General features: G+C 39.3%; 2 protein-coding genes across 3 annotated transcripts in view; both read right to left on the reverse strand.

Annotated features, from left to right (window-relative positions):
- The window catches only part of LOC123512262 (FAST kinase domain-containing protein 4-like), a 39,536-nt gene extending 30,326 nt beyond the window's left edge, over positions 1-9,210 (reverse strand). The window contains exons 1-3 of one of the 2 annotated variants that reach the window (XM_045268546.1): positions 9,054-9,210; positions 8,549-8,669; positions 7,536-7,682 (exon numbers count right to left, since the gene is read on the reverse strand). In XM_045268546.1, the coding sequence (XP_045124481.1) occupies positions 7,536-7,682; positions 8,549-8,635 (234 nt within the window). In that variant the 5' untranslated portion in view covers positions 8,636-8,669; positions 9,054-9,210. Of the gene's footprint in view, positions 1-7,535; positions 7,686-8,548; positions 8,670-9,053 lie in introns of both variants that reach the window. The other variant, XM_045268545.1, reaches the window with a different exon arrangement.
- A 4,917-nt stretch (positions 9,211-14,127) lies between these two features.
- LOC123512341 (U3 small nucleolar RNA-associated protein 15 homolog) lies at positions 14,128-26,500 on the reverse strand. Its single transcript, XM_045268680.1, has 11 exons — positions 26,348-26,500; positions 24,433-24,525; positions 23,959-24,143; positions 23,579-23,702; positions 22,889-23,069; positions 22,214-22,431; positions 18,881-19,054; positions 18,391-18,542; positions 16,171-16,304; positions 15,929-15,996; positions 14,128-14,382 (listed from the first exon to the last, which is right to left on the reverse strand). The coding sequence occupies exons 1-11, from the start codon at positions 26,435-26,437 to the stop codon at positions 14,173-14,175; spliced, it is 1,629 nt and encodes a 542-aa protein (XP_045124615.1). The 5' UTR covers positions 26,438-26,500; the 3' UTR covers positions 14,128-14,172.
- Positions 26,501-27,937: the final 1,437 nt, after the last annotated feature.

The following is a 27,937-nucleotide window of genomic DNA, read 5'->3' on the forward strand; positions in this document are numbered from 1 at the left end:
AAGATTTCGGGAAATGTTAGGCAAGATAAGGGAGAGTGGTAGGTGTATAGTGTCAGGAATCTTGCCTCATGTGTATGTTAGCAGGGAATGGTTGTCTAGGGCCATTGGTGTGAATGATTGGGTAAAAGGGATGTGGGTGTCAGCTTTGTGGATGTATGGGATAGGTTCTATGGGCGAAGGATTTGTATGCTAGGGATGGTGTGCATCTGAGTAGGAAGGGTGTGGATGTGCTGAGTGGATGTCTGGAGGGATGGAGTGTAGGGGGTGAGGTAGCGAATGCATTCCAGAAGAAAGATGTTAGACATAAATTAGATAGGATAAACAGAGATAGTGAAAAGATTAGGAAAGATTTCCAGGTGCAAATAGGAGAGAATAAGATTAGGATTCCAAATAAGGAGACAACTTCTAGGAAGGTAGCAGGACTTAAATGTTTTTATGTAAATGCCACGAGTCTTAGGAATAAGAAGGACGAGTTATCTAGTTATATAGTTGAGGAGGACTTAGATGTTGTATGTGTCACAGAGGCATGGGTAAATGAGGAAAAGTTTAGGGAAAATAGGAAAGAATATGAAGTAGATGGATACATTATGTATTTACACCAGAGAATTGGTAGGATAGGTGGAGTAGTAGTTATTTATGTAAAAAATCCTTCATTTCCAGTCAGGTTAATGGTATTAAGGTAGATAACAGAGTAGAGTCCTTATGGCTGGATGTTAGAGTAAACAAAAGTAAGGTTATTAGAGTAGGAGCTTTTATAGACCACCTAACCAGTCAGCAGATGTAGACAACCTTATGGTAGATGAGATAAATAGGGGGTGTACTAGTCAGACAATTATCTTAGGGGATTTTAATCTTAAGTCAGTAAACTGGGAGAGGATGGTAGGAGATGCTAGTGAAAATAAGTTTATGGAAAGTTTTCAGGATAACTATTTAGTGCAGATGGTAGATAAACCTACTAGGGGGAGGAAGGTTTTAGATATAGTACTAACAAATATTGAGTATTGTTTAAAGGAAGTTGAGGTAGGAGAGACTTTAGCAAACAGTGACCATCATATAATTAGATTTATCATTAATTCCAGTAGGGATAATATAGTGAATAAGACTAGAGTCCCAAACTATCAGAAAGGCAATTATGGTAGGTTACGTCAGTTATTAGGAGAGGTAAACTGGGAAGATAGTTTTGGAAATAAAACTGCACAGGGATGCAGTGTATCCCTTACAAAGATATAAGGCAGAGAAACAGGAAGCCATTATGGTGGACTCACGAGATAGGTAGACAGATCAGAGAGAAGAAGAGGGCATACAGAGAGTTGCAGAAAAGTGGGGAAGATGTAGATTTGATTAGGTACAGACAGGTCAGGGATGATTTGAGTAAGGTTATAAAAAAAAGTAAAAGGCAGGCAGAGATAAAACTAGCTAGAGCTGGGAGTAAAGATCCCAAAAAATTATATAGTTATTACAAGGTCAGTGATAAAAGAAATAAGGATAGGATTGGACCACTCAGAAAAGATGGTGTAGTAGTGGATCAAAATGAAGACATAGTAGAATTATTGAATGAACAATTTTCTTCAGTATTTACTAGGGAAAGAATAGGAAATCCTGTTACAAACAGTGTGACGAGTAGTTTAAGAGCTTTAGAAAATATTGATATAAAACCGGGAATTATTAGGAAATTTATTCTTGAACTAGAATATAGGAAAGCTAGTGGTCCTGATGAGCTACATGCCAGAGTACTTAGGGAGGGTGTAGACAGTATTTCTGAAGCACTTAAGTTAATCTTTGAAAGATCACTTAGGTTTGCTGAGATACCTCAGGACTGGAAGTTAGCTAATGTTAGTTAAAAAAGGTAGGAAGGATGATGCGAATAATCATAGACCGATCAGTTTAACTACGTAGTATAGTATGTAAGATACTACAGAAAATCATTAAGGGTAGTATTTGGGAGCATTTAAATGAGAATAGATTAATTAGAGATACCCAACATGGCTTTAGATCAGGGAGGTCCTGTCTTACAAATTTGTTCGATATCTTAGAATATATTATAAAGGAGTTAGATGATGGAAATAGCATAGATGTTATATATCTAGATTTTAGCAAGGCATTTGATAAGGTACCGCATAGGAGGCTAGTGTACACATTGAGACTACATGGGATAGGGGGTAGGTTAGTTGATTGGATTAGTGAATGGCTTTCTGATAGGAAACAGAGAGTAGTATTAAATGGGGCAATGTCTGAGTGGAAGGAAGTGGTTAGTGGGGTACCCCAAGGATCAGTGCTAGGACCTCTTCTTTTCTTGATGTACATTAACGATTTAGATATAGGAATTAGTAGCAAAGTATCAAAGTTTGCAGATGATACTAAGATAGCATGTGCAGTACAGGGTGAAAAGGACAATTACAGAATACAACGAGACCTGGACAGGCTGATAGCATGGGCAGACAGGTGGCAGATGGAGTTTAATTCTAAAAGTGTCAGGTTATGCATTTAGGTAAAGACAACACAAACTTTAGCTATGAGATGGAGGGATGTTGGCTAGAGGCAGTAGAGGAGGAAAGGATTTAGGAGTAGTGATAGACAGGACTATGAAATTTTCAAAGCAATGTTTAGAAGCAAGAAATAGAGCAAATAGGATCCTGGGTTTTATAAATAGAAATGTTAGTTATAAAAGTAAGGAAGTGGTGCATAGCTTATATAATTCCTATGTTAGGCCCCATTTAGAGTATTGCATACAGGCCTGGTCACCCCATTATAGGCAGGATATCAACATGTTAGAAGCAGTTCAGAGAAGAGCAACTAGGATGATACCAGCACTAAAGGAATTAAACATGTTTTCATTTGAGAGGAGATGTATAAGAGGGGATATGATAGAGTTATTTAAAATGTTCTCAGATACAAACTACATAGATGTGAGATCTTTCTTTACCTTAGAGGAGGGAAGTAGGACTAGAAATCATGGCAGGAAGATTAGAAAGCAAGGTTGCAGGTTAGATATAAGAAAATATTTCTTTAGTCATAGGGTGGTAAACTTCTGGAATGCATTGCCAGAGAGGGTTGTAAATAGCACTAGTTTGACAATGTTTAAAACAGATTAGATAAGCACTTAAATTTATTAGATTTATAATTATGTATAGCGCTGCATGATAGTTTTTATAAGAAATTTACTATAGTTAAACAAGACATGATCCCCATGTATGGGGATCACAGATTGTAGAGGAATTCGCTGCAGGATTTAGCCCTGTTAATGGGCCAAATATTTAGAATTAGTATATAATGTATTGTGTACTTGTAAGTGTATCTTTAAGTACTGATGACGAGGTCGCTGTGCGACTGATACAGGATAACCTAGATGGGCCCTGGTGGCCCTTTGTTATCCTATTATTTATGTTATGTTATGTTATGAGACTACACAGGAGTGTAGCTGTGGATGAGGCTTTGATCTTGTGGAAAGGGGGGAGTATTATTTTGTCAGTATATGAAAAGTAAGAGGGCAAGGTTTAGTGTGAAAGTGTTCATTGCCTCTCAACGTGATGAACAGTAGAAGGGGTATTCATGGAATTTCATGCTGTACTATGGAAAAGATTGGTGATCCAAATGCCTCCCATCTTACTATATCAGAAATAATTGTTACAAGAATTTTTAGTGACCTATTTGATGAAGGCAGATACATCATAACTAATAACTGATACATCAACCTGAAATTATCTCACTACTTTCAAACTTGAGTGACACTGCTGATGGGTGTAGTCAGGCAAGGGAGAGATTCACCCAAAAGAGTGCAACAAGAACTTGAAAAAAATCAAGTTCTGTTTGCAAGGAAAGGAAAAACCTTGTTAGTGAAATGGCAAGACAAGAAGGAAATCTGTATCTTGTCCACTAAGTATGAATCAAATCTTGTGGAAAAGGCATAAACATACTTTGGTGGCAAAACAATGTTATTTCAATAAACCAATTACAGGTAGACAAGTACAATAAGAAAATGGGGAGTTTAGACTATGCAGATCAAATGCTGGAAACTTTTGAGAGCCATAGGAAGAGTCTAGCATGGTGTAAGAAGCTAGGCATTCATTTCATGTTCAGGATGATGCTAAATTCATTCATTACTTATAAAATTGAATATAACAGCACTAGTGTAGAGTTTTCATTTATATTAGGGAGGTGTTAAGAGAGCTGCTGCTCCAACACAATCTTGGTGCTGCAGTGCTTGCTAACATAAACACACCAAATGTTCATAAGGAGAGAGTTATAAACAACACTCATCAGTTTGTACCTTTTAGGAAAAGAAAAAGAAACAGATGCAAAGACACCAGGTATCATTGTCCAGGATGTTATGGTAACCCTGGCTTGTATTCGATGGAGTACAACAGGGCTTGGCATGAACAACAGCAAGCTACACCTCCACAATAGACCAACACCTATGAAACACACCCTGGCCTAGCAACACTAAAGTGCTCATCAATTTCGTTTGTTTATTTATTTATTTGATTCTAGTGAAGTATTGTGGAAAAGAAGTCCATTCCTTTTGTTTTTGGTTATGGCTACTTTTACTGAGGTGGTGGAGGTGAAGAGGTTCATTCCTCTGTTTTTCTTTTCCTCTTTTGAGTTATTCTGTATATACAAGAGGTCTGTGATACAAAAGGTGATACTTTACTACATTTTTTCTTTGATTATATTTTACCAAGGAGTTGTATTCTGTAAGAATGAAATTTTTGCTAATTGGCAACTAAGACACCGTGATGAAAGGACTCTTGCATGCACCATTGAAGCCGTTTCCCGCGCCTCAAAGTGAAGAGGTTAAAACAGTACTTCTCATCATTGGAAAGACTGGATAAACATTGAATCTAAAAATAAAAATTTGGATTTACCACTTTTTTTATCTAAAATATCAATATCATTATTGCTAATTTCAGAATTTTGAATTTATTGCTCTATCGGTTATCAAGTGATAAATATATTACCAGTTAATGATTAATGTTATTACTGATATGATTATCATTATCAATTTATCACTCATTATGATAAGTTTTTCATGAGGATGCTTAGCTATGTTCATAAGGGGAACATTGTTTCAGTTTCCAAACATTTAAGATTTCAAACCTCATTCTAAAACTATTTGAGAACTACAATTCTACTGTATTATGTTATGACTTACAGCAATAATCACACCATGTCATGCAATAGGAAGAAAACTTCAGCATAAATCAAAGACAGCTTGTATGCTGTTCCAGGGCAAAAAAGGAACAAGAAAATCCTCTATTATTATTTACATTGCAACCAAATGGACATACAATAGTAGTAATATGACATATCTCAATCATAAAGATTAATAAATGAAGCTTGGTTAGCAGTGGCAGCAGTGGTGGCAGAAGAGGAATGAATGAGGGTGGAAGAGAGGTAGTGAGATGATGGTGGTGGTGGTGGTGGTGGTGGTGGTGGTGGTGGTGGTGGTGGTGGTGGTGGTGGTGGTGGTGGTGAATGAACTATGCATGTGCATGTGCATGTGCATGTGCACATGCATGTGTACATTCACACACACACACACTTGCACACACAGCCTTGATGGCAGCACTAAAAGACCTTAAAATCCCTTGTCCCTGAGACACCCTGGTGGGTGAGAACAGACATCCAGAATGTTTCAGTGTCATCTAACACCTCTCTGGGCCGGCCAACACTCGGCTCATCCAGCTGCCCAATGTCTCCAAATGTTTTGGAGGGAATGTCAGCTCTGAAGAGCCTGAATGAGGACTGGACTGTGGAAGGCCTGGCATGACATGCAGGTCAATTAATCATCCCAAATGATGTTAGTGACCTTAGAGGGAGGTCAGGCTGATGTTCTAATGAAGTCTCAGTCCTTCTATGATAATCCTTTTGAGTATTATTACCGGGTGCTAAAGCATCATATCTTTGAAATCTAAAGCTAATCATCCTTACATGCTTTGACTTTGAATGCAAAAAAATAATTAAATAAATATAAATAAATGAATAAATAAATAATTAAATAAATGAAAATAAATAAACAAATAAATAAAATAAAATAAAATAAAAATAAAAATAAAAAATAAATAAAAATACAAATAAATAAACAAATAAAACAAGGGCTCAAAATCCACCACCCAGAAACTAACATTTTTTCCCGCCAATTCTGAGAAGAAACAGCCCAGTCTGCCTCTGCCTCAAGTCTTGAAGAGGCAATGGAAGTGGAAGGTTGTTGCACTTGTAAGCATGTATGGTATGTATATACTTTTATGTTTACTTCTTTGCTTGTTTATAATGTATACATCCAGAGTGAGTGTGAACTTAGGCGGGACTGAGGCTTTGGGTGGGAACATGTTGGTATGGCAGCACTGGTAGTGCAGGCACAAACCGATGCAAATTCTGGGTATCAGGAAAGGGGGTAAGCTAGTTTAGGTGTATGCCAGAATAAGTACCAATATGCACATAGTATATAAAACAAAGAATGCACATACAAATGAAATATTACTATTAGAATATCTACGAATATCATACATAAATAACATGAAAATGATTCATAGAAAAAAAAAGACCAAACATATAAATATTGCAAGAATTGCACAATTTCATGCAAAAAAAGAGAATATACATATAGGAAACACAAAACATATAAAAGCTCATAATAACAAATAAACCATGAAAATTGGCGGGTTCACACGTGACAATTTACAACTGAAATTTTACGCTGGTAGAGTTTCCCTTCCAGTCAGAAAGTGTCACACATAGCAACTGGAAAGTATCGACTAGATGGTGCCTTGGCGAGAAGTGAATGTAAACAAACAGCTAGCTAACCACCAAGATGTCTTCCTCCAGTGATGATGCTGAAGCGGTGGTTGCTCTTCTTTTGGCGTACCGGAAGAGTCAACAGAGAAGTAAATGTCTGTGGATACGTCCCTGTTTAAGTTGAAGGAAAGAAAGGAGTGTCTACCACACTCTAAATAAGCCTACATTTGTCATACGAAAATTGTTAATCCTAAGAAGACTGTGCACAATCGTGACCAAACTAAATCCTGACAATTCTTCAATCCTCACCTCCAACAACACCCTTCATTGAGGGAAACAGTTCTTGTAAAGTGGCAGCTATTTTGTCAAATGACGATTTGTGCAAGCTTTTTTTTTACTATACAATTCATTTCTGGGGTCCCAGATGTATTCTTTTTTCCTCACCAAATCTAACATCTTCTCTATACCTGGACATCACATTTTCAAAGCTTACTCCGTCACGTCACAATGTAAATAAAGTTGCAAATCAACTAGGTAAAAAGACCAACATGTTGGTCTTGTATTGCAACTGGTTTCTCCAGATGCTAGGCACCGATTTTGAGTAAAAAACTCTATGTACGTAAAATTTCAGTTGCAAATTGGCACGTGTGAACCTTTCTTAACACTACTTTTAACTCTTTCATAAAAGAACAAAATAAAACAATACCTATGATACACATTAGCATGATTTCTACTACCTACATACAGTATATGTTTATAGAGGTTACGAGTACTTAAAAATTTTTTCTAGTACTGAGCCTCACCTGATAGGCACTATCCAGGTTGCCGTCCACAGTGGCTTTGTTGAGAAGGTGTGGCACATCCAGAGATTCTGCCTGGGACTCCTGACTCTCTGGAGTTCTCCATGAGTGTGGTGTCCACCTCAATCCTGCCACTAGCACCCCCACACCCTGCTGACAATGTAACATTAAGAGGGGACTCAGGTTGTGCTCTTTGTCTATTATCCTGTGTGAATACTCCTAAACTTAACAAAAAGGTCATAACTTTAGATACAAGAATCATCAACCAATTACACATGAAAGAATTGTGGGTGGGAGTAACTGCTGGTGCCACATCCCTCATCTCTCCTAATCAGTCTTCACCCTTTGTTCATGCAAGAGAAAACAGATAACTGGACTGGCAGACCTTTCCTAACATTAGAAGCTTACCAAGTTAGAATTGTCCTGTGTTACTGGTAAGTTATTAAGACAAGACCTTATCTATTCTTACCATACTTTCCATGGCCTCAGTATCATCTCACCTACTGACATTTTCGCCCTGAGTCCAGCTGTTGGTGTGAGGGGACACATATCTAAATCTTAAATGCAACATTTTCAGTTAGAAGTTCTTAGACAATTCTTCTCAATTTGAATCCAGAAATGGAGTTCTTTACCACAATAAGCTGTTGAAGCATTCAGTTCCTTTGCAATTACATCTAGATTACATGTCTTGGATGATCATCTCTCACTACATGATAACATCTGCCCAATCAGTCCACAAAATTTGTATTAACTTTTGCCTAATTTTATTCCTTCTTTGATGCTTCTTTATCAATTTATGTTATTGAAACATACACTCAACTAGTCACTCATTATCATGCATAGTGGTCCTGCCTGTTTGTCTGACTGGAGTACTGTTCTGGTGCTTCTGGCCCTATCCCTCCCTCCTGTCTTGGCTGGATTCACGGTGGTAAGGCCCTACCAAGTGAGTTAACAAATCCTTTCCTTCAACCTGCCATTCCTGCCTCTACTGGTGGTCTATATTCTCCAATACTTACACTGGGCAAGGTGGCTGATGGCAGTGGCAGTCGTCCCCCAACTCCTCTAACACAGCCCACAACCAGCCCCCGCCCCACCTGCAGCATCCTCAGCACTGGGGCGGCCACAATTAGTGCATCTCTGAGGAAGAAAATAGTGTGACATTGCAGCACCAATCTTAACAGTAACCTCTGAAACACCTGAGCTGGTATTCTAATCTAACCCTCAATCTGACCCAACAATAGCCCACTCAATCAAAACAAAATCATAAGCAGCTAGCAAAGAAAACTAACATCCGGATCTCCAGATAGCTTCATCAACAGCAAAACATAATTAATAACCACGAAGACCTAAACACCAAAACACACCGGTGATAAGTGTTGCGTTTGAGCGGTGTGATACTTGAAATTATATAACCCTCACCATTCCTCTCATACACACTACCAGCATACTAATCATGACATTTTTATTGTATGGTGGGTTGGAAGCAAGTCGTGGAAGGCGTGTGAAGGTGTAAATGGCTACCTCAGTCAGGAGTCAGCGCGCTGGGGTGTTTACTTAACAGGAGCAGACGATGGCAAAACTGCAGCTTGTCTCGACCCAGGGACTGACACTTCCTTCACACACCGGACAGGAGGGTCCTATCCCCCTTTTTCCCCTATCATGTTAAAGGTTACTGTCTCCCGTGGTCTCAAGTAAAAATTCTAGATTCATACATCTTTGGCCTCGCTAAGTTTCTCGTTCCAAATGTTTAGGAAGAGACCTGTTGGTATTACGAAACGAGTTTCAATACAGTCATACATTTACTGCAAGTCGAAACTCGAAAGACTGATATCCCCAGTCTGATAAAAAAAAAAAAATGTATATAACACATGCAGTCTCACATTCACATTTAGCCTGCCACTTCTTGCTTTGACCTTCTAGAGTAGCGCAAAAATGTCTGTTCTACACAAGCTCGCATGATCGGACACCGATATAACGGCTGACGGCTGTCTGACACTTGTGTTGCCTTGTATTAAAGGATCGGCAACAAGGTGGTTATAATTATTCAAGACGCCGCCGCACGCCTATTCCACTGCACTAAAAAAGTGAAGCCAGTGAGCGTTGCTTATGACGCGGTGGGCGAAGCTTACGATCGCAACTTACACCCAAATCACTGCCCTCTCCCGTGTTAAGCAATGGGAAATTGCCGCTTTCTTTTTCATTACTAGAGGAAAAACAAGAACTGATGGTTTAACTTATGTAAACCACATTACAGTATCCTAAATATATCATGTAGACACATTATTTACGGTGTTAATGCGAAATAGCTACAATATTGAAAGAAATGCAGTAGGACGTTTCCGGGAGAAACTATGGCAAAAAAATTGCGTTTTCTCGTTTCATGCATGACAAGGAACAAATATTGAAGTAAGATTTCAGTGACTGATGCTTTTCCAACGCACAGTGACACGAAATCACACATCATTATAAATAAAAGCTAGAGAGAGAGAGAGAGAGAATTTGATGTGTTAAGTAATTGCTATACCAAGAAAAATCAATCTTCAGGCCAACTTTCAGCTGATATACAGTTTTTTTTATCCTCCATTTAAATTCACATGTATATGTACATGTTTACATCTACATGCACATATTTACATAGGTACATGACCTTGTTTAGTCATATGTTTGCTAGTGATGGGCGAACCGAGTACTTTCTGGAAACCGAGTATTTCGGTACTGATTAGGCTACACTGTGAAACCGAGTAAACCGAGCACGAAATGATTACTTTTCACTAATCTAACTTAACGTAACCTCAGCGGAGATAAAAAAAAAAAAAAAAAAGTGTGTTTGTTTCTCATGTTACAATCTTTCTCCATCCGGTGATATTGTATCCTTGGTGGGTTATCTTTTCACACACACACACACAACACACACACACAAGAGAGAGAGGGATGGGTTGACTGTATTTATTTGGATTTAAAAAGGCGTTTGACAAAGTGCCACATGCAAGATTACTATGGAAGTCAGAGGAGAAGGGTGGCTTAAAAGGAAGCACATTGAGATGGATAGAAAATTATTTGAGGGGGAGAGAAATAAGGACAGTAGTTAAAGATATGAAGTCCAAGTGGAGAGCAGTAGAAAGCGGAGTGCCACAAGGGTCAGTATTGGCACCAATACTTTTCCTCATTTATATTAACGACATACCAGAAGAAGTGAACAGCTACATGAATCTGTTTGCAGATGATACGAAACTGTGCAGAGTTATAAAGCAAAAAGAGGATTGTGAAATACTGCAAGAAGACCTAAATAAGATATGGGAATGGAACAAAAAGTGGGAAATGGAATTCAATGTGAACAAAAGCCATGTCATGGAAATAGGAAAGAGTGAAAGACGACCTGTGGGAATCTATAAGATGGGAGATGGAGTAGAACTGGAGAAAGTTAAAAAGGAAAAGGACTTGGGAGTGACGATGGAAGAAAACAATCAACCAGTAAGCCATATTGATAGAATCTTTAGAGAAACATATAATTTGCTAAGGAATATTAGAGTAGCATTTGACTACATGGACAAAGAAATGATGAAGAAATTGATAAGTACTATAATAAGACCCAGATTGGAATATGCAGTAGTGTGGACCCCTCATAAAAAGAAACACATAAGGAAATTGGAGACTACAAAAATGGCTACAAGAATGGTTCCAGAATTTGAAGGGATGACATATCAGGAGACTAAAGGCTATGGATCTACCAACCCTGGAACAAAGAAGGGAGAGAGGATACCTGATACAAGTTTTTAAATTGATCAACGGAATGTACCAAGTGGATAATGAGAAACTGATCCTGAGAGAATAATATGACATCCGAAGCACAAGATCGCATAGTAAAAAGCTGAGAAAAGGAAGATGTCTGAGAGATGTTAAAAAATATATTTTCCCGCAAAGATGTGTTGAGACGTGGAACAGTTTAAATGAAGAAGTAGTGTCTGCAATGAGTGTGCATACTTTTAAAGTAAGATTGGATAAGTGTAGATATGGAGACGGGGCCACACGAGCATAAAGCCCAGGCCCTGTAAAACTACAACTAGATAAATACAACTAGGTAAACACATACACACACACACACATCTCGGCGCGGCGAGGCAAATGGGCAAGCCTCTTAACATGTAGCCTCTGTTCACCTAGCAGTAAATAGGTACGGGATGTAACTCAAGGGGTTGTGGCCTCGCTTTCCCGGTGTGTGGAGTGTGGTGTGGTCTCAGTCCTACCCGAAGATCGGTCTATGAGCTCTGAGCTCGCTCCGTAATGGGGAAGACTGGCTGGGTGACCAGAAGACGACCGTGGTGAATTACACACACACACACTCTCTCTCCCTCTCTCTTTTTCCAAGTCACACTAATGTAATTCTGAGTATTTATATATATAATATATGATGATTTTGTGAAGTTTTATGGCCTTAATTAGCTAATTTCAATAATTTGGATTAAAATCCTCGAGCGCGCGGCAAGCTCGGATATGGCTCCAAGCGCGGGTTCCGGCGGTCAGTAGTGAAGACTAAAGGGGTTAATGGGAAATTGCTGGCTCACTTTATTTGTCAGAGTTTGACTGTAAATCTCCCATCCGGGAGATTTAATGTCTGGGTGGTTGTGCGGCATGCACCGCCTTCTTCCCCAACAAAATACCGAAAAAAAAAAATCTTTACTCCTTAGTTTGAAGGCTTGTATTACATTTTCAACGCATAAATTGAACATGTAATTGAATTATGAAAACCGAGTAGTACTCACTCAAATCCAAAAAGCGAGTAAACCGAGTACTACTCGGACCAAAACTGCCATCCCTAATGTTTGCCCCAAAGACAGCTTCCTACCTCTCACCTAAGTCCACCAAAGCTAGAAAACACTGTATTATCTCATTTGTATTTTGTATGTATGATTTACCGTCTAAATCTTCGTGACACAGTATGTCACAACTATTGCGAGTCTGTTAAGGTCACATATATGTGACCTTAACAGCCTCGCAAACATGGATATAAGACGGAAAATAAGGAGAGTAACTCGGGCATTCCCATGTATTTTCAATGGGCGGTCAGCAGTTTTGGGTGTAAGGGGTGGGTAGGGACAGCAGCGCACCAATAGCGCTGGCTTCACTTTTGTGTCGTCATGCCGCCTCCCATTATTCAACCTCCTTGATCGGCAACGAAAGTTGCACGCACCGACTCACATCCTTTCTCATGCATGACATCCGAGAGGAAAAAAAAAAAAAAAAAAAAAAAAATTAAGACGTCAAAGGAGGAGCTTCTCTTTCTTATGCTGTAGAGAGGAAACAGAAAATGGTACAAATTACATAGATTACTATAGTAGAAAAATAAACACACATGCTCAGTTGTCTTATTTTCTAGCTTTGCTAGCTTGCTAGCTTTGTTACAGCTGTGGACATTTAGTAGTTTAGGCCACACTTAATTTCTTTAGGTCAAATATTTGAAAATAAGCCTAATAAGTTTTTTTTTTACCTAAAAAAAAGGCTAATATGGCAAACTTCAAAATCTAGCTGAACACTAAAGTGTTTCCACTCGGTGTCACTGCATGAAAGCTCCCATTGGAAACAAAGCCCAGTAGAGTAAGTGTAGAAAACTGCCAGTGTTGGAAACATGTTGCGTGAGGGCGACACCGTCAAAGCTGGTGTCGCAGCCAAGTAACTGTGGTGCTGGTGTGTGAAAGGCTCCATCGAAAATTATAGAGGTAGCAAGTGTTGGACACTGGTGCCCAGTACTAGTGTTCTCATGTGAAAGGATCCTAATATTTCCTTCCAGGTAATTTCACATCTTTTCCTCACATCTTTCTTACCATCCTGAAGGTCTAAATGAGAATAAAGTAGCAGGTTGAATATGAAGGTCAGGAGATTGACTGATGATGGGAAGGTGCCTACCCTTGAAATTTGACAAACTGTAGCTTAATACGAAGACAAATGCCACTGCAGTATATTGCTATAACATTCTTCATGGCAGGCACGCCAAAACACAACTGACTGTGTTGACCACAGTGGCTTGTTGAGGGTTTCTGCATTTGCATACTGAAACACTGTTCGTAAACTGATATAAAAATAAAAAATAAATTATTGAACAGAAGCATTCATGAACTGAAGTTTCAATTAAATCACTTTTAAGTCACAAGAGGTGCATTGTCTGTTACTGTAATACTATTGATGTGAAGTATAACAATAGTGAAGGCATACATTCTTGTATTTCTAAACCTTTTTTTCATTAAAAGTCATAAAAATAATCTTGGACCCATTCACAGTTTTTCCATACTTCAGTAAACTGAGTCTAACACTGTATCCTCCCATTTATTTTGACTGTCATCCTCCTGCACCAGTATACTCATATTTCTAAGTGGCTGAGCCATTTCACAATGATACCTTTGGTCAATTTAATATTTCACATTTCATTCTTTAATGACATTGCTTTCAGTATCCAGTCTTCACAGGCATGTCTAGGAGAGTGCAAATATGACAATGGAGTGTAAAGAAAGGACTTCATGAGTTTATATTTACAATTATATCACCAAAGACTGGCAAGACTACACAAACTCACTCTCACTCACTCATCAAAGACACACAGACATAAAAAGACATCTTTATTTCCTTTACTAACAGGTGTGGGGGGGGGTCAGTTAACATCCACCACCAGATTGGAGGCAGACTTAGCAGAGGACGAAGGGTGCAGCATCCTGGCTGGTGTGCTGGAACACTCAGTGGTAGCCAGCTGCTGAACACTAACCAGGGAGGTGTTGAGGTGAGGGTTAGAGGTAGTGAGGAACATCTGAATGGCTCCCATCAGGGCACTGTGCTCCACTATCAGCTGGAGTTCTGCAGCAACCTGAAGAGAAGATGCAGCAGTATTGGTTAGTCTTCTCTTCTTTTATTGCCTGAAGAGATTATAGTAGCCTGGCAGGCTACTACTGACAGAATACAGCGGACATATGAATCACATAAATAATGAGGCAACAACAGACCTTGTAGTCTTTACAAAATGACATGACATAGGACTATTAAAGTGATAGTAGTAAAAATGGACAGCAAAGCCAAAGGCTCTATCACCGCCCTCCACCACCATTGTAACGGTTAGAGCTAGTACATTGGGTAATAAGTCTCTTATTACAGCCAAAATAAGCATTTAAACTGCACATGCAATAGTTCTGAGGTACCAGCATGAAAGAGGGCAGGTCGTTCACCCACAGCTAAGGTCTACATAGGAGACACCAAAGGAAACTACCATTACACCCAGATTTGACCAAATCACTTAATCTCTGTCTTCTAGGATGCCTGCAAACCTCTCATACAAGGTACAGTTTAGCCAGTGATATTGGTAATAGTGTGGGAGACTGACAAATACCAGAAGAGAATATATGCTATAGAAGATTAAAGATTTGTGTTTGTCGTTTACAGAGGGAACCAAGTATGGTGGATATCTTGCCTTTTTGTGTAAGGTGTACTAACCAAGGTATATAATGTGAGTAGCTAAGTTTAACTAGGATTGTGTGTGTAACCCCCAAGTGAGACCATACTGGTATAAGAGAGTCTTATTGTGTGTGAGTGGTGACAGAGAGAGATAGTAAGACAATGTGTGAGTGGTGGTGGTAGTTGTGGGAGGAGGTGAATGATCAGTGACAGTGAATGACTGGTGACAGTGAGTGATTGTAACAGGTGTGGTGTGGAAGTGTGTCCTCATTGTTATGTACAGTACATGGTATGTATATCCAGAAAGCAATAATTATAAGTGAAATAGCTAAAGAACATTGTCATAATTTTCTTGGTTCTCAGTCCCTGGTTACCTTGCTCCCTGTGCCTAGTTTCACTATCATAATGTCTATGCATCTCCATAAACTGCCTGGAATGCTATGCTACAATAAGGAAGAAGTACTAGGGGATTTTAGGGCCATAAAGGACTACATTTCTTGCATAAACCATACAAAAAAACAGGTCAGAAATAAATACCTCACTGGAGTAAAAAGTAAAGACATGAGAGAAATTTCATGAAAAACAAATAAGAAATAGATAAAATAAGGCAAGGAAGTTAGTCTCAAAAAAAAAAAAAAAAAAAAAAAAAAAAAAAAAAAAAACTGACAATTTAATGATAGTTTGAGGCAAAATAATTATTAAGATAACATTTAAAAGTCTCCTTGGTGTTAAAGTTTATCATGTCTCCAGGAGGCTCAGTTAAAAATGAAATCTTTTAAATCATGAGAGCTGAAGAACTTCCTAACAATGTTGCAACTGTATCCTCATGTCCAATTTGAAAAGTCTAATCTGAAGCTTTTCAAAATTATGATAATGAAATGCAGAGCAACAAAGGAAGATTAAGGCAATCAAGCAACACAGATACATGCACAGACAGAGACTTCCTAACCTCAGTATACACTCACCTCCTCCTTCAGGCGCTGGAAATGCCTCACCAGCTGTGGGTTTTCATCCAAGGTGTCCCCATACACGTCTGGTGAGGATAGGCAGAACAGTTAATACATATGTACACATCCATGCTGGCCTTCCACTCCCACCTACAAAGACAGCTATGTTTGATTAATTTTTTACTAAAAATTCAAATAAGAGCTCCATCCACTCCTTGCCAAACACTCCAGGAGCCATAAGTGAGGTGCATGTGTCTCACCAATGACAACATTAGCAACATCCATGAGGACCGGCTTGTACGCTGGGTGTCGGATGTTCTTGATGAGGAAGCTGAGGAGGGGAGTAAGTTTCTTCACATCCCTGCCGGCCACTGCCGTCCGGATGCCTCCACGTCTAATAGAAAAATACAAAAGAAAATTATATAAAACAATAAATTTCTTGTATTAAGCAAAATACATAAAGGAGATGAGAATCAAGACATATTCAAATAAGACAACTAAGACCTAAGACAACTATATACAAGAAGTCCTCGTTATATGGTACATATGTGTTCCTGAAAACCTTACCGCAAATCAAAATTACCGTATACCGAACCCATTACAACACGTAATAATAGGGGATGTGTTCCAGCACATCGAAAGTCACCCCTACAGACATGAAAATACATGAAAATAGTAATATAAAAAAGAATGTAAAGTATTGACAAAAGAAATAAAATGTTTTTATTTACCTTTCACTCGCCATGTATTCTATCAGATGATGTCCCTCCCGTGGCTAAGGGACAGTAGGGATTTCAGCCCTTACTCACAATATCCACAAAAAACAAGCCATAAGGATTTCATTTGTGTTCAGTGGGAAACGTGGGAAGAGACTGATTGTTGTGGTGGCCACGTGGCATGGTGGCGCTATGGTACGGTGTAAGCAAAACACGAGCGGATACCGTATCTGTGAATTTTTCTTACCGTAAATTGAATTGCGGGTAGTAATTATCAAACACAGCAACTGTGAATTTACCAGATAACGAAGTATAAGGAGGACTTATTGTACCTAAAAGAGATCATATAATCACTGAAAAAAAAGCTAATAAACATAAGATGGTTATATCAAGACAAATAAAAGCTATTATCAACTATATGAAACGTGCACATATTGCTATTGCTGCAGAATATTTTCTTTGACACGTTCTGGGCCAAAGTGCCCCTGATGGGATCAATATGGCTTGGAAAAACTTCCGCGAACAAAAATGTCAGAAATTTACACAAATGAAAAATTCTGGTGATGTGCAGGACCATGCATGCATGACCTGAACCCCCTCCACTTGACCATCCTGCTGACCTACCCGGGTCGAATCACTCTTATCTGCAGAACCAGCCAGTTGAGATGATCCTCCACTCATCTCCATCTGTTCACTGGTATGTTGGTAAAGCTGGTTCCTGCTAGTTGCTCATTGTTTCTACATCTCATTTGCCCACCTACCCTGCAGTTCTATCCTGCACCCCTCATGGCCTGTGGGAGTTGCTAGCAGCTGTTTTGTCCGTGCTCTTTTTGTGTGGGGTGATGCACACAGTTAGCAGAGGGGCGAGACGAGGGTAACGGGCTCACCTGGCCTCTACCCTCTCCCCTTGTTCCCACTTTCTCTGCCTTTTGTTTCACCTTGTTCTCTGCTGTGGGCATAGTTAGGGCATTGGTGATTCCTCGTTTCTCGGTGAGCCACATGGGTCCAGCATGGGGCATGCGCAGGGATGGGGTGAGAGGGTGGTGGAGGCCTCAGTCTTGTTCCCCCTTTTTTCCCTTGTCCTCCCCTTCGTGCAGCCTTCTTGTTGCCTCTCCCTTTGCCTCTTGTTGTGGGCGGCTGCCTCGGGTAAGGAGCGTTTGGGGGTCCCTGTCATGTTTGGGAAGCTACTTGCGTCTAGTGTGAGCTGGGGCTGGGTAGGGGTGTGGTTAGCAGGATCTCCAAGCTCTCCCCACTCTCCTCCCTTGTTTCTTTTCCCTTCCTCTCCATCTTCTTTTCTGCCTTGCCCAGCTTCTTTGGGTGACCTGTGAGTTTTTGTCACATTGTTTCTCTTTTGTACTTGTGCTTCCTTTGTGTAAGGTTAGAGCATGTAGGTCGAGCAAGGTGGGCCTGGGGGTGGGGACTGGAAAGGGGTATGAGGTTTGGCTCTTCCCTTTCCCCTCTCTCTCAGTTTGTTTGTTTTTTCCCTTCCTTGGTTTGTTTTTTTTCCTTTCCCTTTGGGCTCTGTTTGGGTGTGTTTTGTGTCCTTCGGGGTTCTTCATGGTAGTGCAGGGAGATGGACACATGGTTCTCTATGCTAAATAAAAACTAATACACACATGAAAGTAAAAAAAAGTATCCCACAACAGACATATAAAAGGTAATAATAAAATTAATAAAGATCAGCTTCTCCAAAGCACTAGGAGATCTACGAGGCAATAACAGAAATAATAAACACTGTGGAAGGAAGAAAGGTCCCCCTCTTACCTGATAAGCTCCTGTAGGACTCCCACTGAGATGCTGGTACACTTGTTGGCAATGAAGGACAACATGACAGCATCAAGAGCTCGGCTGTACTCAAACTTGCAGATCATCTTGTCATATTTTGCCATCTTCTCTGTGGTCATACTAGGGACAATCTGTGTTGGAGAGATGGAGGATGAGATGGTGAGAAGAAGAGGAAGAAAAAAAAAAAAAAAAAAAAAAAAAAATCTTTTAATGTAAGAGAAGATTTGCCCCCAAACAAGAAAAATTATTAAACAAAAAGGCCCACTTGGATGCCAGTTCCTGAGCAGGTCTCTCTTAAATGAGTTCAGGTCATAGAAAGATGGAAATGCAAAAGCAGGTAGGGAGTTCTAGAATTCAAGAACTGAAGGTCCATAAACTGCAAATCATCTACATTCACAGAAACACTGAAGGTGAAGCGATGAGGAAACTGAGTACTAGACACAACCAAAAGCCCTTCACAGCGACTCACGTGATCATCCGAGAGAGTTCTGTAGTCGTCTGAGATGGTGTTCCTGATGTTGGCCTTGGCACCGGCTTCCTTGGCAACCTGGTGAGTGGAAACTTCAGGGCTGCGGCGGTGCTGGAAGGACATGAGGCCAGACCCAGCGGCTATCATGCCCACCGCCAGTGTAGCGTCTTCAGGCTGTGATGGAGGAAGGGATGCTGAGTGCTGTCAGGCAGGTGCTTTTTGTGTGATATAGACAGAAAAACAGATTACAATATGTACTGAAATACTAATTGCATAATATAAAAGGAAAGGAACAAATACAATGTTCTTCATAAATGTAAGGATATATACAGACCATTCCTACAAGATTATATAGAAACAAAAACAGATTTTCATCATATATAAAATAATACAACTGGTACATGTACAAACATTTATGGCTGATAAAAGGAATACAATATATCACAAGCATATCACCTTTGAAAACCACGCAACAAAGTAATTCAAGAAGAGCTCTCTCTCTCTCTCTCTCTCTCTCTCTCTCTCTCTCTCTCTCTCTCTCTCTCTCTCACACACACACACACACACACACACACACACACACACACACAGTGCATAGTGCATAGTTTTAAAGAAAAATTGGATAAGTGTAGATATGGAGACGGGGCCACACGAGTGTAAAAGCCCAGGCCCTGTAAAATACAACTAGGTAAATACAACTAGGTAAATACACACATTTCCTTTTTGTAATTTTTTCCCTCTGTTTCTCCTTCCTTTCCCATCCTGTTCCTTCCATTTCCTTTCCTTTCCTTCTCTGTCATCCTCCCTTCATCTCCTCCTCACACAAAGAATTGAATAAATATCTAGTTTGAAAACTACATTAATTGAAGGAAAAACTAAACAATTACAGGTGCAGAGGCAGGACCAAAAGAATCAATCTCAGAGCCTGTGCAGTGAAATAAAGTTAATACAGGTTGGTATACACACACACACACACACACACACACACACACACACACACACACACACACACACACATCTGAGAGATATAAAAAAATATAGTTTCGCACAAAAATGTGTTGAGACGTGGAACAATCTGAGTGAAGAAGTGGTGTCAACAACAATTGGATGTGTAGATATGGAGACGGGGCCACACGAGCATAAAGCCCAGGCCCTGTAAAACTACAACTAGGTAAATACACACACACTGAGGATTGCAGGAAATCATAGTGCACAAAGAGGATATTAGAAGACTATTAGATAATTTACATGTCAGAAAGGCAATGGGGCCGGCTGGTGTATCAGGCCGGGTGCTAAAGGAATGTAAAAAGCAGCTGTTAGAGCCAATTTGGGAAATTATTACAATTTCATTAAATGAAGGGAGAGTACCACTAAAATGGAAGACAGCCAACGTAATACCAATATTTAAAGGAGGAAAGGCAACTGAGCCATTAAATTACAGACCGGTGTCACAAATATTTTGAGGACGTTATGTGAAATTCTTATCAAAGAAAAATGGGTTAAACATCTGGAAGAAATTATATCGAACAGACAATTTGGGTTCAGGACAAGATGGTTATGTGTGTCAAACTTATTAAGTTTCTACTCAAGACTAATAGATGGACTGGAGAGCAGAGATGGATGGCTGGACACAGCAGTATACCAGGACATAAAAAAGGCTTTTGATGAAGTTCCTCACAGGAGACTACTTTGGAAACTAGAAAGCATAGGAGGACTGTGAGGAACTATGTTAGACTGGATCAGGGATTATTTGAAGTGCAGGGAGATGAGAACTGTGATCAGAGATACATACTCATCTTGGGGTAAAGTGACTAGGGGAGTGCCACAAGGATCAGTGTTAGCCACCATTATGTTCCAGATATAAGTAAAGAACGGAAAGAAGTCACTCCGGCCCCTAGTTTTTCCGGCCCTAGTCACTCCAGCATCCCACGCATTCGACCCAGGTCACTCCGTCCCACTCGGCTGCACGCACGTTTACGTGTGTGTGTCTGAACCTAGCAAGTGGGTATGATTTTTTTTTTTTTAAGTAAACAGAAATGTGAAAAATGTATGCTTATTGTTTCATATATATACAGAAATAAGGAAATAATATACTAGTATGAGCAAAAAAAAAAAAATAAATAAATAAAATAAAATAAAAAATAAAAATAAATAAATAAAAAAATAAAAAAAAAAAAAAAAAAACATTTACAACAACATAGCTCTATGATTGTTTGGGTCTCAAAACACAAGACAACTGGATCAAAGTAGTATGAAAGAAAGCCACTTCAGAATAAAAAGCTACATAAAATCAGTTTCATCATGGCTTCCTTCTCGTGCGCTGCTTGTTAATTTGTTTGCTGATGATGCAAAGCTGCAGTTATGTTAATTTGTTTGCTGATGATGCAAAGCTGCTAAGAGTAATCAAAACCCGAGAGGATTGTTCGCTGTTGCAGGAAGATATAAACAAAATCTACAAGTGGAGTAAGAAGTGGAAATTACAATTCAATACCAAGAAATGTCACATAATGGAACTAGAAAAAGTGAGAGAAGACCGGTATGGAACTATCTGATGGAAGAGGAACAAATAATGAAGACTAAAGAGGAAAAAGATCTGGGAGTGATTATATAGAAAAATCTGAACCCCGAAAAACACCTAAGTAAGATATTTGGATTAGCACATAAAACGTTGACTAATATAAGAGTGGCATTTCAATTCATGGGCAAAGATATGATGAAAAAAATTATCACAAGCATGATATGTCCTAAGCTGGAATATGCAGCAGTGGTGTGGTAACCGAGCTCTAAAAAAAAATATGAGAAGACTACGTAGAACAGATTCAGAAGATTGCTACAAAGATGGTGCCAGAACTAAAGGACCTAACATATGTAGAAAGGCTGAAGGAAATGGGACTGCTAACCTTACAAGATAGAAGAGAACAAGGAGACCTAATAACAATGTATAAAATAGTAAATGGCATTGAAAAAATAGACAAGGAAGACCTGGTGCTGGTGACTGAAGAAGCTAGGACAAGAGAACATGTAAAGAAGATTAGAATGAGGCAGTGTATGAAGGATATTGGAAAATACAGTTTTCCACATAGAACAGTGGAAAAGTGGAATGCATAGAACAGTGCAAAATGGAATGCAATGAGTGATGAAGTTGTTACAGCACATAGTGCATAACTTTATGGAAAAATTAGATAAATGGAGACATGGAGACAGGACACTTTGAGCCTCGCTCATACTCTGTACAATACAACTAGGTAAACACACACACACACACACACACACACACACACACACACACACACACACACACACACACACACACACATACACACAAGCACTCACCGCCACTGCCATGCACAGGATAGGAGCAGGATAGGTGAGGGTGTGCACTACGGAGTAAGTGTCCACATCATAGATCTTGATGTGGCGGTCAAGGGAGCCAGATAGGAGTCGCTTCTGGTTGCTGGCGAGGGCAAGGCAAGTGATGGTCTTGTGATGCTGCGACACCTTGGAGAGCAGGCGGCCCGAAATGGCATCCCACACCTTCACCTCACATCCACCTACATCAAGAAAAGTAGCAGTGTTATTTATGGGTAGCTGTCAGTGAATGAAAGTGTATTGTGTCACCAGAAATGAGTGTGTTGACCTTCTTAGTGCCACTTGACACATCCTTCCTTAAAAACTAAGCACTCTGTGATATTTCTTCTTGTTCTACAGTCATCCCTAAATGTTACAATGGCTAGAAAATGCAAGATCTCTTCTTTTACTCCTTTTTTCTGTTAGTGATGTTTATAAAGGTTTCTTTCTCATATTGTTTAAAGTTTTCAGAATTATCACACATCTCAGGGAGTGGGTAAGGACCAAGCTACAACTTTACACACAAAATTAATATACTGAGTGATTTAATAAGTACTCTCCACCCTCCACCTCGGTATAAACAAATAACATCTTGCATCTCAAAGAAATCACAAAACCACCAGTAAGAACTTCACTGAGCCAACCCTCGCCCCACCTCACCCGAGGACACAAAGACGCCACCAGAGGGGAAGCACACCAGACTCTCCACAGGGGCGCCGTGGTCCACCGTCAACACACTGGAGGAGGTGCGTGTGTCCCAAAGCCGCACCGTGTGGTCGTATGAGCCGGTCAGGATGATGTGCTGCGACGCAGGGCTTGCCAGACCAGTGCGAATGAAGTCCTGCAGAGATATTCAGTGTGGAGTTTACAACTTTTTAACTTTTCTTCTTATCTCATTCACTTATTCATTAATTACCATTTGGCAGTGACTTGTGATTTTGATTTTGAATTTTGTTTATATGTTACTAATTCATTTTCTCTGTCTATATATTTTCATGTATTTACTTTTTTTCTTTTTCATATAAGATGGGTACTAGCCAAAGCCAACAAAAAAGAGCAAAAAAAAAGGGCCATTAAGGTGCTAGTCCCACATGAAACCAAGATTATCAACCAAAATTGCAGGATCCAAGTCTTAAAACTTCCTTAATGAAAGAGTTCAAAAATTTACTTCATTAAAATACATATTACATTCGTTTTCTATTTGTACATATGAGTAAACATTAATCATAAAAACTTCTACACAAAGAGACATCAAAGATCACAAACACACACTTTGAAATATGTATGAGTAAAAGCTAATCAAAACACCAATGCATGTCTATATAACCAGTGAAGGAAACAAACACTTACCGTGTGTCCGGAAAGAGTGCACAACTTGTCCTCATTGGTCATGTCCCACACCACTCCTGTCTTGTCGTCAGAGAAGGAGACAATCTGAGGGACACCCTGGATGAAGTCAACACGGTGGGTGGGGCTGGGGATGAGAGCAAAGAGACATATAGGTAGATCTAATTACAAGATTATTTAGAGGAAAAGACTGTAGATCTCTTTGTAGTGTTGTACAATGGAGAGAAAGAACAAGTGAGTAACTCTATGGTAATATACAAAAGAGGGAAAGAGTTTTAAACTTTTTTGTTAATATACAATGAAAAAAAAGAGTATAGTACATATATCTCTCTTCATTTTTTTTAACTGTACATGTAGTACACACAAATGGACACTAAACACACCCTTCATGTCCTTTGAATATCCTAAGGAGCTGCTTTTGTCTGTGGTTGAAGAGCTTGATGGCACCTTCCTCTGAGCCGGCCAGAAGCAGCTGCCCATCCTGTCTGAACCTGCCTCCATACGCCAGCCGCTGAAACCTGGAGATGGTGCGCCACACCTGTGTTGTCTCCCGGTGGTACACATCAATCTGGGAAAGGGGAAGGTATCACTTCATTGTATATGAATGTAAATAAAAATGAATGCAACTAAAAAAGAAAATCTATAAATGCCAGTTGATCTAAACAAGGTAGCATTTTGCATTCTGTAAATGAAAATGAACATAAAAAAATAATAATGTTAAAGGCTGATTGATCCAAATGAGGCAGCATTTTGCACTACTCTACTTGAACGTAAGTAAATAAAGGCTAGTTGATCTAAGCAAGACAGCATTTTCCACAGAAGTGACATGGTCAGCAAGCATAGATCCACAGCCTCACCTTTGGGCCTGAGGTGACTGCAATGTAGTGTGGCTCGGCAGGGCTGACATCTACACTGTTTATTGCCGTGAACTCCTTGACTGTCACTGGAAACTAATAAAGACACACGTTTTAATGGAAGTCAAGGTAAATTTCAGTAAAGATATATCACCAGTTTTTCACATATGATGGAACAAATAGTATCAGTCATAGGTCTGTGTTCTGAAGCACTTAAAGAATACTGAGATAAAACTAACCTATTTTTTTCCTGACAATTTTTTCTAGTATTTTTTCAACATTCTTTGAATAAGTTTGCACGTTGTGTTTTTTGCAAATCATTACCTTATATTTTTCTATTTCTTCATCCCACGGCAGAAACTGATGTTTAGCAATAAAAACTTAAAGCAGAGTAATACAAAACTGACTAAAATCTACCTGCAAAAAAGAGAATAAATAAATTAAAAAAAAAAAAAAACTTTGTCCCTCCAAATAACTAACATACCAATAACACTCGCTGGTACTGTTTCTTCCAAGAGGATTAGCGACCCTTTGCCATTGACAGCCAGATGGCTCTCATCACCACCACTTTCTAACCTAACCTAATTAAACTAACACCCTAACTTCACTAAACTCATCTAACCTAACCAAATTAGCATAATCTAATCTAATCAAACGGCAAGGCTTAAAAATGAATATGAAGTCTCTTATCTATCTCTGTAAAATCTGACAATGCACAGGAAATAATCAAGGTGACACCCACCATCAATTATGTCTTCCTCAAACTAATCTAAGTATTTCAAATTGAGTAGCATCTCTCTCCATAAGATGAAATAAAATGCTATGATTGGTTAAAATTAATTCTGTATTTTCAAGTGGGCAGCAATTGTATTCTCATACAAAAGAGCCAATCACTGCGACTAATTTTATGTATACACAGCAGGAGTGACAAAGACACCTTCATCAAGGTGAATCAGTGATCACATGTTCATCACACACAAGGGTGCATAACTTCCCAGCATTGTCATGGCAGTGAATGAGCCTACCTCACCAAAAACTGATAAATCTTTAGAATTTAGCACCAGGATTATAAACAATTTGTGGTGGATTATCAAGTTACTCAGAGTAAGAAGATTAAGAAAAGCTATGCTGAGACTGGCACAAGGGCAAAAGAATCTTCAATATTTATCTAATCTTATATAAATATCAGTGCTTGCATAAGATATTCCATACTGCACTGCATTAAGCAACCATAATATTGTAAATAGTGTAAGTATTAACCTCAGAGAAGAACACCAGCTTTATTACAATGTTATCAAAATACTTCACTCTTAGAAGTAATCTGCATATTCTCAAGTGTTTCTCTTCTTGCTAATCTTAGTAATTATTCATAATATGTTGGCATTCTCCCCAACCCCACCCACCACCCATTACTCAGTGTTCCAAATTATTCTAAAATAATCTATCTAATCTGGGAGACTGCACCCCAGCAGATTCCCTCCCTCCGGTAGGACATTGACCCAACCCAATATAAACTTAACCTAACCTAACAGAACACCTAAAAAAATACACCACTGGACTTAAAATATCCCGATTTGCTGATGCACTCCCAAGTGCCGCTACAGACCTGCAACACGCGTGCCAAGCAATTTCTCTGCTATTACGGCAAGGTCACAACCCTTCTACATGATATGCGAGTTCTGACCTTGTATCTGTGGCTGTACTATAAAGATTTACTCTAATCTGTCACTAGATCCACAAAAATAAGTCTTCCTGTCTTATGAAAGAAGTGGAGGTGCTGCTTTGAAGCGTCTTGAAATAGTCATGATCTCCGAAAACATTTGGTGAGAGCGGATGTTGACACGACCACCTGCAGCACAGTCCCACGTGATTAAATAACTTATAATATTAAAGAAACATTGTTCTCTAAGGTACTGACCTCAAGTTTCCTCCAGTAGAGTGTGTCTGAGGTGGTCTTGGCCGCCGCCCGGGAGTACCCCCGGGTGTGCGTCCTCTTGAAGCTCGCCATGCTGGTTTGTTTACCTCATGCCGCTGCCAGTGCCAGGGCTCCGGGGATACGGCGCTAAGTCATAATCATCTACAGGAGGCTACGAAACTAAGATAAATGTTTTAGGAGTATTTGTTATATAGATAAATTGGATCCAACATGATATTTACAGCAGAAAAGTGTAAGTGGAAGAAAATGGTAATAGACAAGGAATGCGCACATGAAATGTGTGTGCATATATGTAATTATTCAATGTCTATGTGTAATAGGAGAATATGTTAGTCCATCTACCTATCTGATCTATCTGCCTGCTTGCTTGTCTGTTTTTATCTGTCTATCTAATGACCTGTTTATCTGTCAATCTATTTATCTATCTGTCTGTCTCCTTATTTGTCGGTATATCTATCTGTTTATCTATCTGTCTATTCATTTATTTATTCATCTATATATTTATATGTTTGTGTCTGTCTGTCAGTCTATGTGTCTTCTGCCTTTCTATCATTTGTCTGTCTGCCTTTCTGTCTGTTTATCTACTTATCTGTGTGTCTACATAGAGAACTTCCTTAAGGTGATGATTGATACAAATTTTGAAATCTGCTCCTATCTTGGGTAAATAATAATCTCTCTCTCTCTCTCTCTCTCTCTCTCTCTCTCTCTCTCCACTAAGTGTCGAAGCTTACTTAAGGGGTGTTCACACGTACGTGTGTGACTGAAATTGCAGACAGACTGCCTAGCGACTGGAAATCAGTCGCAAAAAATCGACTGAACAAAACCAGCATGTACGTACATGCTGGTTTTGTTCAGTCAATTTTCGATTGTGCTAACGTTGTGACGTCGCTGAGAAAGGTTTGAAAATGTGGTGTCGATATAGGTAAGATGATTTTGGAGTTGGTGAGGGAAAAAGAACACATCTGGGACCCTAAAAGTGAATGAATTCTACAGCAAAAAAAAAAAAAAAAAAAAAAAAAAGCTTACGCCAAATCGGCGTTCAGTGAGATAGTTACCACTGTATGGAGGGTGTTGTTGGAGGTGAGGACTGGATACTTGTGATGATTTAATTTGATCGTAATCGTCATCGTCAACAGAGGAAGACATCTTGTTGGATAGGTGTTTGTTTATATTCACTTGTCGCCAACGAGCTCCTTCCACTCCCAGTTGCTATATGTGAACGTGTTCCGACTAGAAGAGCTCAGTCGATACTTCTAGCGCCTTATACGCATATCGACTCGTGTGAATCTGCCTTTACACACACTATACTTATATAATACTTTAACCATCTCAGCTCTTTTTATCCTTTCTGCATGACGAAAACACATCATGGTGTAGTGTAGAATTATCGTGTTGAATTACTAGTTCTGTCTCCTGTTCATGAAGTAAATGTTTCATAATGAAGAGAACTGTAGTAGAGTATGCATATTTGAAAAAAAGACAGACAGTTAGTGGTGAATCAGAGAGAGAGAGAGAGAGAGAGAGAGAGAGAGCCCTGAGCATGAATCCCTGGTTCACTTCTGGCCTGTAAAG

Source organism: Portunus trituberculatus, chromosome 33, assembly GCF_017591435.1.
Source record: "Portunus trituberculatus isolate SZX2019 chromosome 33, ASM1759143v1, whole genome shotgun sequence".
Taxonomy (NCBI): domain Eukaryota; kingdom Metazoa; phylum Arthropoda; class Malacostraca; order Decapoda; family Portunidae; genus Portunus; species Portunus trituberculatus.

Bases quoted from the DNA above. Each gene is read 5' to 3' on its own strand.
- LOC123512341 (XM_045268680.1), bottom strand. From the start codon at position 26,437: ATGGCGAGCTTCAAGAGGACGCACACCCGGGGGTACTCCCGGGCGGCG. The intron at 23,070-23,578 runs GTAAGTGTTTGT...ATATCTCTGCAG, and splicing joins GCACTCTTTCCGGACACACG to GACTTCATTCGCACTGGTCT. The intron at 18,543-18,880 runs GTGAGTCGCTGT...TCTCCAACACAG, and splicing joins GAACTCTCTCGGATGATCAC to ATTGTCCCTAGTATGACCAC.